The 13437-nt window shown below is 35.9% G+C and overlaps 1 protein-coding gene across 1 annotated transcript in view; it reads left to right on the forward strand.

Annotated features, from left to right (window-relative positions):
- Positions 1-13437, forward strand: part of NT5C3A (5'-nucleotidase, cytosolic IIIA) — a 177871-nt gene that overhangs the window by 30855 nt on the left and 133579 nt on the right. The window contains exon 3 of the mRNA XM_044063001.1: positions 12693-12739. Within this exon, the coding sequence (XP_043918936.1) occupies positions 12693-12739 (47 nt within the window). The remainder of the gene's footprint in view (positions 1-12692; positions 12740-13437) is intronic.

Raw genomic sequence — 13437 nt, forward strand, 5'->3', positions numbered from 1 at the left:
GGGATGAAGCCTAGACTGTGTTCTAGGTGATCTGAGTTCAGTTAATGGTTTGACAGCATTTTAGAAGATGAAGTACATTTATATTATTTCTAGATGTTGGGAGGGGAAGAATGTATTGCGTGGATCCTCTCATGGAGTCCTTTTGGAAGCTGGGGCTCAGTGAACATGTGCTGTGCTATGGTGTGTGGAGAAACTGTTGATGCATGCTCACTGCTGCCAGGCAGGTTATATCTAATGAACACCAACGGAGAAAGCAACAACGTAAACAATTCCTGATGTAGAGACCTGTCCAAAAGACCACAGCTCGAACAGTGGGATGGAGACAAATAATTTATTGAAAACAAGAATCAACAGAGCTCCGACGAGAAACACAAGTTAACTCAGGTTAAGCGCTTTCATCTGCAATTCAGAAGACTTCCTCAGAACCATGTATACATCTATAATTACCCTATTTAAAAACAATTTGGTGCCAAAATTCAGCTTTTCTCTTAAAGAGCTATGAACATAGCCTAAGTAAGCTTCATATATAATTATAATTAATTACAAAAAATGGTGAATGCGTAGATCACGTCGTGCACTGTATTGTAACATAATAAAAACATAATAAGTCAATAACAATGCAGTAGCCTAACATATATTGAAATACTTAATGATGAAATACATAAGGAACATGTGATACATGAATTACACACATAAAAATACATATATATATATATTTTTTCATAAGGCTCTATATTACATTCTTGTAGAGTAGGTTTTAAATTGTTCTACTTGCACTTTTTGCACTTTATGCACCTTATGCATTTTACGTATTTTTATGTGTGTAATTCATGTATCACATGTTCCTTATATATTTCATCATTAAGTATTTCAATATATGTTAGGCTACTGCATTGTTATTGACTTATATTTTTATTATGTTACAATACAGTGCACGACGTGATCTACGCATTCACCATTTTTTGTAATTATAATTATATATGAAGCTTACTTAGGCTATGTTCATAGCTCTTTAAGAGAAAAGCTGAATTTTGGCGCCCAATTGTTTTTAAATAGGGTAATTATAGATGTATACATGGTTCTGAGGAAGTCTGCTGAATTGCAGATGAAAGCGCTTAACCTGAGTTAACTTGTGTTTCTTGTCGGAGCTCTGTTGATTCTTGTTTTCAATAAATTGTCTCCATCCCACTGTTCGAGCTGTGGTCTTTTGGACAGGTCTCTACATCAGGAATTGTTTACGTTGTTGCTTTCTCCGTTGGTGTTCACTGTTGATCTATTCTGATGGCTGAGTCTACCGATACACCACTGGCTTCATGGGACAGGGAGGAGTTTGTTACACTTCGTGCGGAAGTTACCACTTTACAAGCAGATGTGAGCAAACTGCTTGATTTGGTCAGCAAGCTAGCAGATATTGTAAAACAAGGTACTGTCACGGAAAGCTCTCCAGTTGTAAACACTTTTCACCAGGTTCAAACTAACTCAAATAGTGTACCTGGTTCGAATATTTCAGAGGAAATACCGAATGGACAGCAACGACTAGTACCGGCGAGTACTGAGCAGATACAACGCACACAATTAGCTTCCAATGAGATTAATTTATCTCCGGAAGCTGAATTTACGTGTGATTTTAGTTTGTTCCATTCTGAAGACGAATCTAACAGAATGGGAACAAAACCTAAATACCGAGAAGGCATTAAGACTTATTCTTCCATCACTAAGAAGGCTGAATTAAATAAAGGTACTGTGTGTTTTGATAACATTATAAGCTCCAATGAGAATTCGAATATTCCTGGTAGTAAAGGATGTTCTTTACTGGACTCTAAGAAACACCATAAAGTAGATACCATTGATATGTTTCTTAAAGATGACATTGTTTTTAAAAAAGATGGTGTTAATTGTAATAATAATAGGACGCATGGTAGTATATCTGGTGACTCAATGAAAACGAGAATACTTGCATTAGGGAAGAAACTAGTGAACATAAAGAGTATTAAGATTGACAGTGCGTATTTAGAGCAATGCATAAGTTTACAGGTAGTGCCTAAGGGGTTGAGGTTTTTTAAACTTCCCCTAGGCTTAGAATGTAACAACACGACTATTTCAGATTTTAATAATATGTTTGATGAATTTGGTTTTACTTATATGAGAAAATTGATGAAATACAATGAGGAAAAAATTTCTATTTTAACTAAGGAAATTGAGAAATTAAATGAAGATATTATTTATGATGCGAGTTTTGAACATTGGAATGATTTGTATCACAAACAGTTCTCAACAGCAGAGAATAAGGTCACATTGATTCATAATAGGAAGCACAGAAAAACTGAAAGAGATATGGATTTATATAAGAATTACAGGGCGTATGTGTGGCCTAATGATAGGAAAAAATATGACCAAGATTATGAGGGCAATGACCGGGTGGGAAGGAATGAGATTGACACAAATTTTCAGGGGGGAAGATACTTTCCAGCCCCCAAACAATACAGAAGATACCACCATTAGAGGACAACAAACCTGTGGTCATGCCCCTTGTTATTAATACACCTGAGTTATTATTTTATGAGAACACTTGTAGCCCTCTGTCTGAGGAACCCCATCTACTTACACGATTAAATGACACGAATGCATCCAACAATATAATACATACTTATAAAGGATTCAATGTATTTAATTACACGGACATAGAGGTTAAACAGGAATTCTTCACCCTATTTAGTAAAGGTATAAAATTTATACCAACTGCCCGTTTTGACATAGAAGATATGGTCAAAGAAATCAAATTTTTCAGTCGTAGATTAAACCTGGCCATCCAGTTTAACGAGAATGAAAACACTAAAGGTAGGTTAGAACTAAACAATAAACTATCCAAGAAAAGTGTATATGTACCTGTATACCATCCCCAGGTAGCCCACTATGAGAAATTAGTTTGTAAGGATTTATATTACTTACATAAAAATATCAAAACTAACAAGGACTATGCGAGTCTATTTAAGGACAATTTAACTGTAGAAGAGAGGAAATGCTTGGATAACATTGTGATGAGTAAAAACGTCAGAATTATGAAACCAGACAAGGGAGGAGGTATTGTATTATTTAACACTTTGGACTATAATAGCGAAATACACAATATTTTACACTTGTCAGGTAACTATGAGGAAGTATCCATTAATCAAGTTAATATAGGCTATAAAAGGATTGACCTTGCTTTAGAGGAATATTTATTAGACAACCGTATTACAAACGAAATATATCAATTTTTAAGAGTTGAATTTCCCAGAATGGCAAACATTATAGGTATACCAAAAATACACAAATGTTTAGAAAAACCTCCTTTCAGACCTATAATATCTGGATCTAAGTCTAAGACCTTCAATATAGGGGTTACTATTGACCAATGGACTAAACACATATACCAAAACATAACACATTTAACTAAGGATTCATGGAATTTCCTGGGAAAATTAACCCCTGACTTATGGGATCGTGATCTCATTTTCCTTACAGTGGACGTGGTTGATCTCTCTTCGTGCATACCAAAAGTCGTAGGTTTAGAATACTTCCACAACAGTTTGTGTAAATTTTCTGCTTTAAGTTGGGACAAGATCAACTTAATAGTGGACATGATGGGATTGGTTCTAGACCATAACTACCTCCAATTCCAAGGGGAATTATTCAGGCAGACCAGAGGGGTAGCTATGGGTGCCTCTTGCACCCCTATCTATGCCAATCTCGTCATGTTAGAGTGGGAATCAGAATATATATTCAACAGTGAATTTTTTAAGAACATTGTGTTGTACACAAGATATCTAGATGATTTATTTATCTTATGGAAGGGAACAGCTGATGACATTAAAAAAATTCATCGATTATATAAACAACACAACTGAATTCCTAAAATTCACATTTAGAGTTGAGCATGAAGGGATATCTTATTTGGATACGTACATTAACAATAATGGTTCGAGTTTTGAATCAAAGATTTTTAGAAAGGAAACCTTTTCCAATGATTATTTGGATTTCGGAAGTAATCACCCCCCACACATTTTTAGGAATGTTTTCAAAGGTCAGTGTATACATGCTGCACGTATGTCTTCTAGTAGAGCCATTATGGAAACGGAATTTGATATTATTTATAAGATGTTCTTAAATAGAGGACACCCAAAATTTATGTTGGACAATGTTACAAAATATGTTAAACAAGAGTAGGGAATCAAATATCAACCTTTATTAGGCAAATCCTGTAATTTTTCCTAAAAAACCTGATACGCACATAGGAACACAAGTTTGTGTGATTAGATTCAACCCCTACACCAACATTGTTAAAGAAATTTTACATAGACATTGGGATATCCTCACTTTATCTGATAATGTAAGTAGTTTTGTAGGCAACTATCCTAAATGTGTATATAAGACATCTCCTAACTTAAAATATTTATTAGAACACGCAAAAGGAGACAAAAAATCAGGACAAACTATTAGAGGAACAACTAGATGTGGTTCATGCAATCAATGTAAGCACATAAACAGCAGCAAGGTTATTAGATTAAATAATGTAACCAAAACTTGTATACACAGTAAGTCCGGGAATTGCAGTACACAGAGAGTTGTCTATTTAGCTACTTGTTTATCCTGTTCGGCATACTACATAGGGAAGACCAAAAGGAAGTTTAAAACTAGGATATACGAACATTTTTATAAGATAAAAAGGAAAGACAACAGTAATGCCCTCAGCAAACACAATATTGAAAAAGGTCCCACACACACTTTTGTATTCACTATTATTGACCAAATTGATGTTTCTATCAGTGGAGGCAACTGGAAAGCACATTTAGCTATGTTAGAAAGTAGGTGGCAGATTCTATGTGACGCCACAACTAGCCCTGGACTTAATGATTATATAAGTATTAAACCTTTTTTGCTGTTGGAATGACTTATATCACACCTTATTCAATACTGACATCATGAAACACCCAAATATACTTATTCACACATAATTATTAATATTTTGAATTATTTATTCATATTTATATTTATATATATATATATATTCATCATTTTTAATAATCAATCATCAATATTTACTCTCCATCTTAATTATAATAAATATTATAAACACATTTAATCATTATTAATAAATAGAGTGACCTAAGGTAGTAGATTGAGATATATGACTACCCTTGCATTTAGTATGAATTTATTACATCTTTTATATATATATATATTCCTTACATTTATTATATATATATTTTTTATAAGACTCTATATTACATTCTTGTAGAGTAGGTTTTAAATTGTTCAACTTGCACTTTTTGCACTTTATGCACCTTATGTATTTTTATGTGTGTAATTCATGTATCACATGTTCCTTATGTATTTCATCATTAAGTATTTCAATATATGTTAGGCTACTGCATTGTTATTGACTTATTATGTTTTTATTATGTTACAATACAGTGCACGGTGTGATCTACGCATTCACCATTTTTTGTAATTAATTATAATTATATATGAAGCTTACTTAGGCTATGTTCATAGCTCTTTAAGAGAAAAGCTGAATTTTGGCGCCAAATTGTTTTTAAATAGGGTAATTTTAGATGTATACATGGTTCTGAGGAAGTCTGCTGAATTGCAGATGAAAGCACTTAACCTGAGTTAACTTGTGTTTCTTGTCGGAGCTCTGTTGATTCTTGTTTTCAATAAATTATTTGTCTCCATCCCACTGTTCGAGCTGTGGTCTTTTGGACAGGTCTCTACATCGGGTTATATCTAATGGGTTGGCCACAAGTGCAATCAATAGGGTTTAGCCCAGATAACATCCCTTACCAGCTGCAGTATGATGGCATCTCACTTGGCCTATCTTGCTTTGCAGGACTGGTAGGAGCAACCAGTGCTATAATATGCACAAGGCATTCAAAATGGCATACAAGCATGGTAATACCGGAAGTCATTTGTGGTTGGATGAAAAAAAATCAACTGATTGGGTCCAGTCTGAAAGCCATTTTGCTATCCAAGAAGTTATGTAAGGGTTAACATTTAATTAGTAGTTTCTTAGTAACGCTTGGTGTGGAATTGGGTTAAAGCCTTTATTAAATCCAAGTAGGCAGTGTACATTGACTTACCATCATGTGCTTCAGCGACTTTCGCAAAGAAAGTTGTTAGATTTAGTAGGCATGATGTACCTTCTACAAAGCTAAAATGGCTAAGATTGAGGGTTTTTAAGCTGCCAGTATTTGAGCTTCATAATGAGGCATTTCACTAGTTTACCAATGATGTCCTTAAAGCTAATTGGTCTGTAGTTGCCTGAGTCAAGGGTAGGGCTGTCTTTGTGGGTTGATATCGTAGAGACTAAGACTGATGGATTTAAAAGGGAATCCGTAAGGCAGTGTTTATTTCTTACAAGAAGAATGTATGATATGTTGTCTGGCTCCACGCTGATTATGGTTTTCATTTTGGAGATGACTGTTAATGACATGTTCTGGGGTAACTGCTGGCAGTGGTGTGGACTGCAAGGAATGAAGGGAAGAACAGAGAGGAGGCATGAAGGAGAAGTTTGAAATACATTCATCCTCTAACTAGTTAGAAATGTCTTCTGTGTCAGAGCAGGTTATACTGTTGGAATTCATCTTGGTGCATTGGTCAGTATTTTACTAATAGGAGTGTTAGAAATGTGTCTTTGGAGTTATCCTTAGGTGAGGTGGTACTTTTTAATTTCTACTTGTGGCTTTGCAGATGTTAGCTTTATGCCTGAGGTGTTTTGCTTGCATTTCTGGTATGGAGTGTTTTTCCTTTTATTGTAAAGTTTATTGGTACTGGCGTACCAACATAGAGGCTTGTTTCTAAATTTGGTGTTGTATATGTGGAAGATAAAAATGGATGCATTGATACTGGAGTTTAATTGGGAGTAGATATCCTTGGTATAAGGGCTGCATTTGTTGTGGGTTCCTAGAATATAGGCAAGCTTTTAAATCTCCTTGGTTTATTGAAGAGTGCTAGAAGATTGGCCCTGTAGAAATCCCTGAGGACTTTAGGATTGGAGGGCATCTTCGGACAGAACGTTACAGGAAAAAGTTAGCAAGTTGGTCTGATTTAGATCAGTGACAAGACAGAGGGTTGGAGCATATTTGTGCTATATTTGTAAAAACAAGGTTAAGCCAATTTGAGTCCTTGGTAAGGCAGGGTACTGTCTGGTCTAGAGAGTTAGCACCATGTGGAGAAAGCTCTGTCAATTTTTGTTTGCGGTGTATATTTGCAAATTTACAGATGGGTAGTAATTTAATAAAAAAAATAAAATACTAATTGTGAAGATAGAACTCCTGAGTGGACGTACAAAGACTATCATAAAAATTGTAGAACTTAAAGGAACTCTTAATGTAGGTCTTGGAATAACATGCTCATACTGAGGAAAGGTAACTGATTCCAAAGGACCAGAGAAACGGCAGCAAAGCAGAATCTGCAAATGTTTCAAAACAGGAGCTTGTAACATCATGTAACTCTTAAACTGAGGGAAATAGAGGTATCAGTACCACTTTTAAATAAGCAGTAGTCAAGTCATGTAGGACCCAGAAGGTAAGAATAAGAATTGTTAAAGTAGACCTCATAGTAACTGAAAGTCAGTACTAATCTCTCAGTAGAGGAGTTATAAAGCATTAACAACTTGCTCAAGCCAGGAGATTTGTTGTGGAGTCTTGCATCTGCTTCACCAAACTGACACATCATTAGCTTAAGGTAAAGGGCATTGCATAAGTAAGGTGACACAACTGCATGTATCAAGTCGGAAGGTAAAGAGATGGAGTAAGGTTCTGGATCTTGACAATATTCTTAATTAAAAAGTCAGTTGTCTTGATAATAGCTGATGCTTGGTGCTTAAGTGTGATTCTGGCATTGATTCACTCCAAGATCTTACACCCACATGACAAATTCCTGTCTATTCCCCCATATATAATAAAGAGGAAGTGGAGAAAAATATGTGACGGCTGGATGGTAAGATAGACTAGCACTGTTTCAGGTTTTATTGTGTTGATTTTAATTTACTTTTTGTTTTCCACTGAAAGGTAAAGGTCAGATACGCCAAGATTAGTAGTCTCTGGTTCATTCAGACTCTTGAATGAAAGAGATGAAACTATATTTCATTAGCATAATATTGATAACAAATACCAGTACCTTGTAGGACCTCCTAAAGTGATAGCATATGTACTATGGGCAGCAGAGGTGCCAACATGACATATTGTCAGCAGTGGTTACTTTAAGAATTAATCCCTGAAACCACCCACTGTGTGCAACCTGAAAAGTAAGAGGTAAACCACTCAAGATCAGTGCCAATAAAGTCAGTTTAATCTCAGGTGCTTGATAAGAACATTATGGTCCTTGGTGTCAGAAACCATTTAGAGGCCAAGGAAAATCAAAATGGGACATAGTCATTGATTGTAAGCCATATAGAGGTCACTTGCTTACTTTCTTAGTAGCGTGTACAATTAGTGTGCAGTTACAGTTGCCAAACATTTTAATATCAAAAACCTGTGAAGTATTGGAAGATGAAAAATGCTCACTTACAAACATATTTGCAGTTGCTACAATGTCCATAAGGTTGGTACCATTTATCAGATGCCCTCCTAGTGACAGTTGACCCATAATTGGACTTGTATCTATGTTCTGTATATAATGATTGAACCAACCCCTTAATGTTTTTCCCTGCCTAAATGTAAGCAAACAATTAGCTGGTAAAATGTTACATAAATCATCATCCAAAAATGGTATATGCCAGTATTCTCGCACTAAATTCATGAACAAGTTGGTGGTATTTCCAAAATTCGTAACAAATCTTGAAGGCTCTCTGCCACCTTTTTTGTTTTGTATCTTAATAACTACTTTCTATCTACATCCTGTGTGGAGCTAAATATTTTCCTGACGTCTGTATTATTGTATCTCTTTTCAACAAATCTCTGTACCAAATCCTCAGATTCCTGAACATATTCTAATTCACAAGAACAACTGCAGTGGTGGTGCTGCGGTAGCGTTGTCGCCTCATAGTAAGACTTTGTCCTGTTCGATTCTCAGCTAAAGCATCTTCAGTGTGGAGACATGCGTGAATGGGCATACCTTCGTTGAAGGTTGTGCGTTAGGGCTGGCAACTCGGCACGTAAAAATCTACTGCCAATCATTAGCGGACCGGAGTGCCGCTGTGGCGACCCCTAACCGGGAAAAGCCTAAAGATACAACATTTTAATTCACAAGAACAAATCCTTTTTAATCTAAGAAACTGAGCCCTCAGTATATTTTTAACTATGTGTGGGAGGTGACAGCTGTTGACCTGCAGTAAAGTATTTCCTTCCGGGAATTTCCTAAAGACACGACTCCTAATTGTCCCATCCAATTGAACCTATACCCATACATCTAAAAAAAGTCATTTTTCTAGGGTCATAATGCACCGTGAATTGTATTCCCCATTAGTTCTCATTCAAGTATTGTACAAATTCCAATAAATTGATGACATCTGACCTCCAGATCAACCAGCAGCAATCCATATAACTTTTCCAGATGTCCATTGATTCCAAGTAAGTTGTCATAATTTGCTTCTCCATGAGCCCCATAAAAAGGTCAGTGTAAATGGGTGCAAAAGATGCAGCCATAGCAGTACCATTAATCTGTAAATAGCATTCTTCCTTAAAATAAAATACATTTTTCATCAATACGTGTTCTGTTAAACGTAACAGAAAAGTATTGAAACCCAGACAGCATATAGAAGCCTTATTTAACCAATACTCTAGGGCCATTAATACTGCCCAATGTGGAATGCTGGTATACAATGTGTTCACATCCAAAGTGCAAAGAAGCCATCCTGACTCCAACTGCATGTCCCCAATAATAGACAGAAAGTCTGTTATATCCTGCATTCTAGATCTTATAAAACTCAACAATGGTTTCAGATAATATGACAATGGTTCCATAAGTGAACCATTCCTAGCTACAGTTGGTCTTCCTGGTTGGACTTGCATTTTTATGGATCTTGGGTAACATATAAAAGTACTGCCTAATGGGATCCGGCATTGTCAACCGATACAAAACATCCTTTGAAATAATACCTTCCTCATATGCACCTTTCAAACAGTTGTCAATCTCAACCTTAAACTTGGGGGATGGGTCCAAATGCATTCTTTGCTAAAAGCTCTGGTCAGACAATTGGGCATTAGCCTCCACAAAATACATAGCCTGAATACAACTGTTTATAATAGTCACCGTTGTCTCGTTCAGTGTTTTTGGATTCTAATGGAACATACCACTCACAATGGTAGCGACGGGTGAAGACCGGACCAGTTTATATTTCCAAAAACCAACACTCCTGATGAAAGTATTTTAACAAAATGATGTATAAACAGCCAGTTATGATTTATATCCACCGAACAGTCCAATATGAATTCCAGAAATTGTGGTTTTATTCTCGGGGCATCAAGTTCAACCAGCTCATATAACTTGAAGTGTTCCTGCTAGCACATACGGCACTCGTATTTGAAAATTAAGCAAAAACCACAAATTATATAATGCTTCAAAAAAAAACTCTGCACTCCAGTAAAAGTAGATATTGCTATATTCACTTACAAAACAGCAAACCACAATTGAAATTCAGTTGTTCAAATTTTTTAACAAAATAAGTGGACATCAATATTTACAGTCCTGTCACATTGTGAACTCTCTACCATCACGAGTTCACGTGTAACTAGCCGTATAGACAGCACAAAAAAAAAAAACAAATACAACCAGGTAACACCAAGGATCATGCAAATGTAGTCATTGGGTACTCAGTCCCATTGAAAAATCAACTAACAGCAAAACAAGACAGCACTCCTTCTTCCAGGGGATTCTTTTATTTAGTGTTCACATACTGGTTTCGGCTACATAAACTTTCATCAGTGTAAAGAACCACTGAAACATCCAACTATTAAATACTTCCTACTTGCATCCCATTGGTCAATTACAAACAATCATTCAACTGTGTCAGGAGAGCAGCATAGAATTAGCTGTATAACTAATAAGCTGAGGAGAGCTACATTATCTCCACACACTTCTGAGACAAGAGAATAGTGGACCTAACAGGGTCTTTTAGGGACTCTTGTCAGCAGGTGGAATGGTTTAGAGGGAAAGGCTCCTTTTGCCTATTTGAAAACATGTGAAGGTAGTCTTGAAGATATCCAAGATTGTCTGGTTCAAAACCTAAGCATGGTAACAATGAGAATAAGACAGGGGTGTTGATTGTGTTTAAAGCTGTAGTGATGTCTGGAAACATCACCGTCTCTTTATTAAGCTCATTCTTAATGTGTTCAGTGAGCTAGTTTAGGTCAGTCCCCATCACCTGTCCAACTCTGAAGACCTGCTGAATGAAGTAGTGTGGACAATAACATTCAAGAATGCTGGAGAGCTGCTTGTGCATGACTTTCACATAAGATTAAATTTATATAGACAGAAGATGATATTATAATTGTTGCCACTCTTAACAAGAGGAAGAATAGCAGCTGCTTTCTATAGCCTCAGAACAACCTTGCTCCCAAAGGCTTCTATTTTTTTAGTATCCAGAAAGTGTAGGCAAATGTATAATTTATTTATTTATTTTTATTTTACATTTGTTAACAATTCGACTGACCAGGTCCCATTTTCAGGAGGCCGTGGGAGAAAAAAAGACATCATCAATTATACAAATACAGTACATCCAGCATAATACACAAAACAGGTTACATCATGTATGCTGAGCATAGTAATATAACAAGACTTAATTAATAAAAAAAAACCAGGTAAAAAAGATATGAACATGGGTAAAAAGAACAATGTTCATCATACTTTGGAAAGAAAAATAAATAATAAGATTAAGTTCTTAAAAAAAAGTTTCAGACCAATGACAAAGGAGGGAGCAGATCAGAGCTGATCAGAGTGTGTGAGGGAGGAGGAGAGGTAGTGGTAAGGGTAGAAGAGAGTTCCAATTTCTGGCAACGGTGTGGGAGAGAGCGCTTTCCCCTGCATTATAGTAGCCTTGTGATGGAGTAGATAGTAAGTAGGTTGGATAATGAGGGTTTTTTCAGGATATTTGAGAATATTGTAGATGGGTTCTATAGGTTGAGTTAGTAGCAAACGGTCACATTGTCTGATTAGATTGGTGCCATGCTTATGAATTTGGAGGTATATTATCCTGTTCCAGTATAATGGAGAAGAATATTTCATCCATTTAAGCCTTTGTGGTTATTCTCAATCTGTTGGTAATACTTATTTAAATTATAATGTGTTGCCAGATTAAGTAGCTGGATGTAGTACCATGAAGGGATTTAAAGAAGGCATAATACAAATGAAAAACAATTGGGTGTGAATTAAGGAGGTCCACCTACAATGTTGCTAATTGTGACCATCAGTTCGATACGCAAGATGAGTCATCCACTAACAGTTGCACTGTATTTAGTATATATGTAAGTTCTATGTAAACATTGGTAGCATTCCTGCTTTATGTAAATATGTTGTAATTCTGTACGTTATTTTGCATTGCTGCTTTATGTAAAATTGCATAATTCTGAATGTTATTTTCTTCTGCCATGTGCATTTACTTTGTGCATCAAATGGAAAAGATTTAGAAGGCAGAAGTTTACCATCTCAATTTAGCATTTACTACAAATTGCAGTTTTGAACACTTTTAAATTACTTTAATTTTTTTCCAACAGATATTATTGACAACTGCAAGTTGATCACTGAAGAGTGCCGTGAAAAGGTACCGTAACATATACAGTGTCTCATCTATGTACCGTTTATGTGATATGATATGATAGTTACCTGCTGTGGCCAACAAAAGTGGTTATACTTTGTGACAAACATTTTGAGAAAACTGAACTACTTGGCAGTGCAGTTATTACTTTCTATCATATATAAAGAGGTGGTGTTTAGCTCCTTGTAATATAGAAATCTAGCAAGTAGACTGTGCATATGTTATGGCCATTTGCTCTCTGGGCGACACATGGTTAACTGGCTTAATGAGTCACACAGCAGGCAAACAGAGGCAGAGGAAATCGAACCCTGGACTACAGAAAGCAGCTCGTATCCTTAATGGTCTGCACTAACTCTCAGCCTTTATAGGTACTAATGAAAGCAGAAAGTTCAGAATATAAAAGAAAGAAGAGCCCTTCTCCATCCTCTGAGGGAGAGAAATATCTTCACTCTGCATGGGTAGTATCCCCCTTATTTCACTCAATCTGATCATTAGGATTCTCCCTCATATCACCTGGTTCCTTCCTTAGAGTATACGTTTTAATGAAACAATTAATGAAGTGCCTTACAGCAAAAATATATTCTCCTGAAATATATATGATATAATATGAGATTAAAGATGGTTACTTTTCCATTGTGTCTGTAAGCAAGATTCCACCTGTGCATATACCTTTGAAGATTCACAGCAGTGTAACAGAGAGCATC

The sequence above is a fragment of the Protopterus annectens genome, chromosome 2.part1 (assembly GCF_019279795.1).
Source record: "Protopterus annectens isolate FY-2018-M chromosome 2.part1, PAN1.0, whole genome shotgun sequence".
NCBI lineage: Eukaryota > Metazoa > Chordata > Ceratodontiformes > Protopteridae > Protopterus > Protopterus annectens.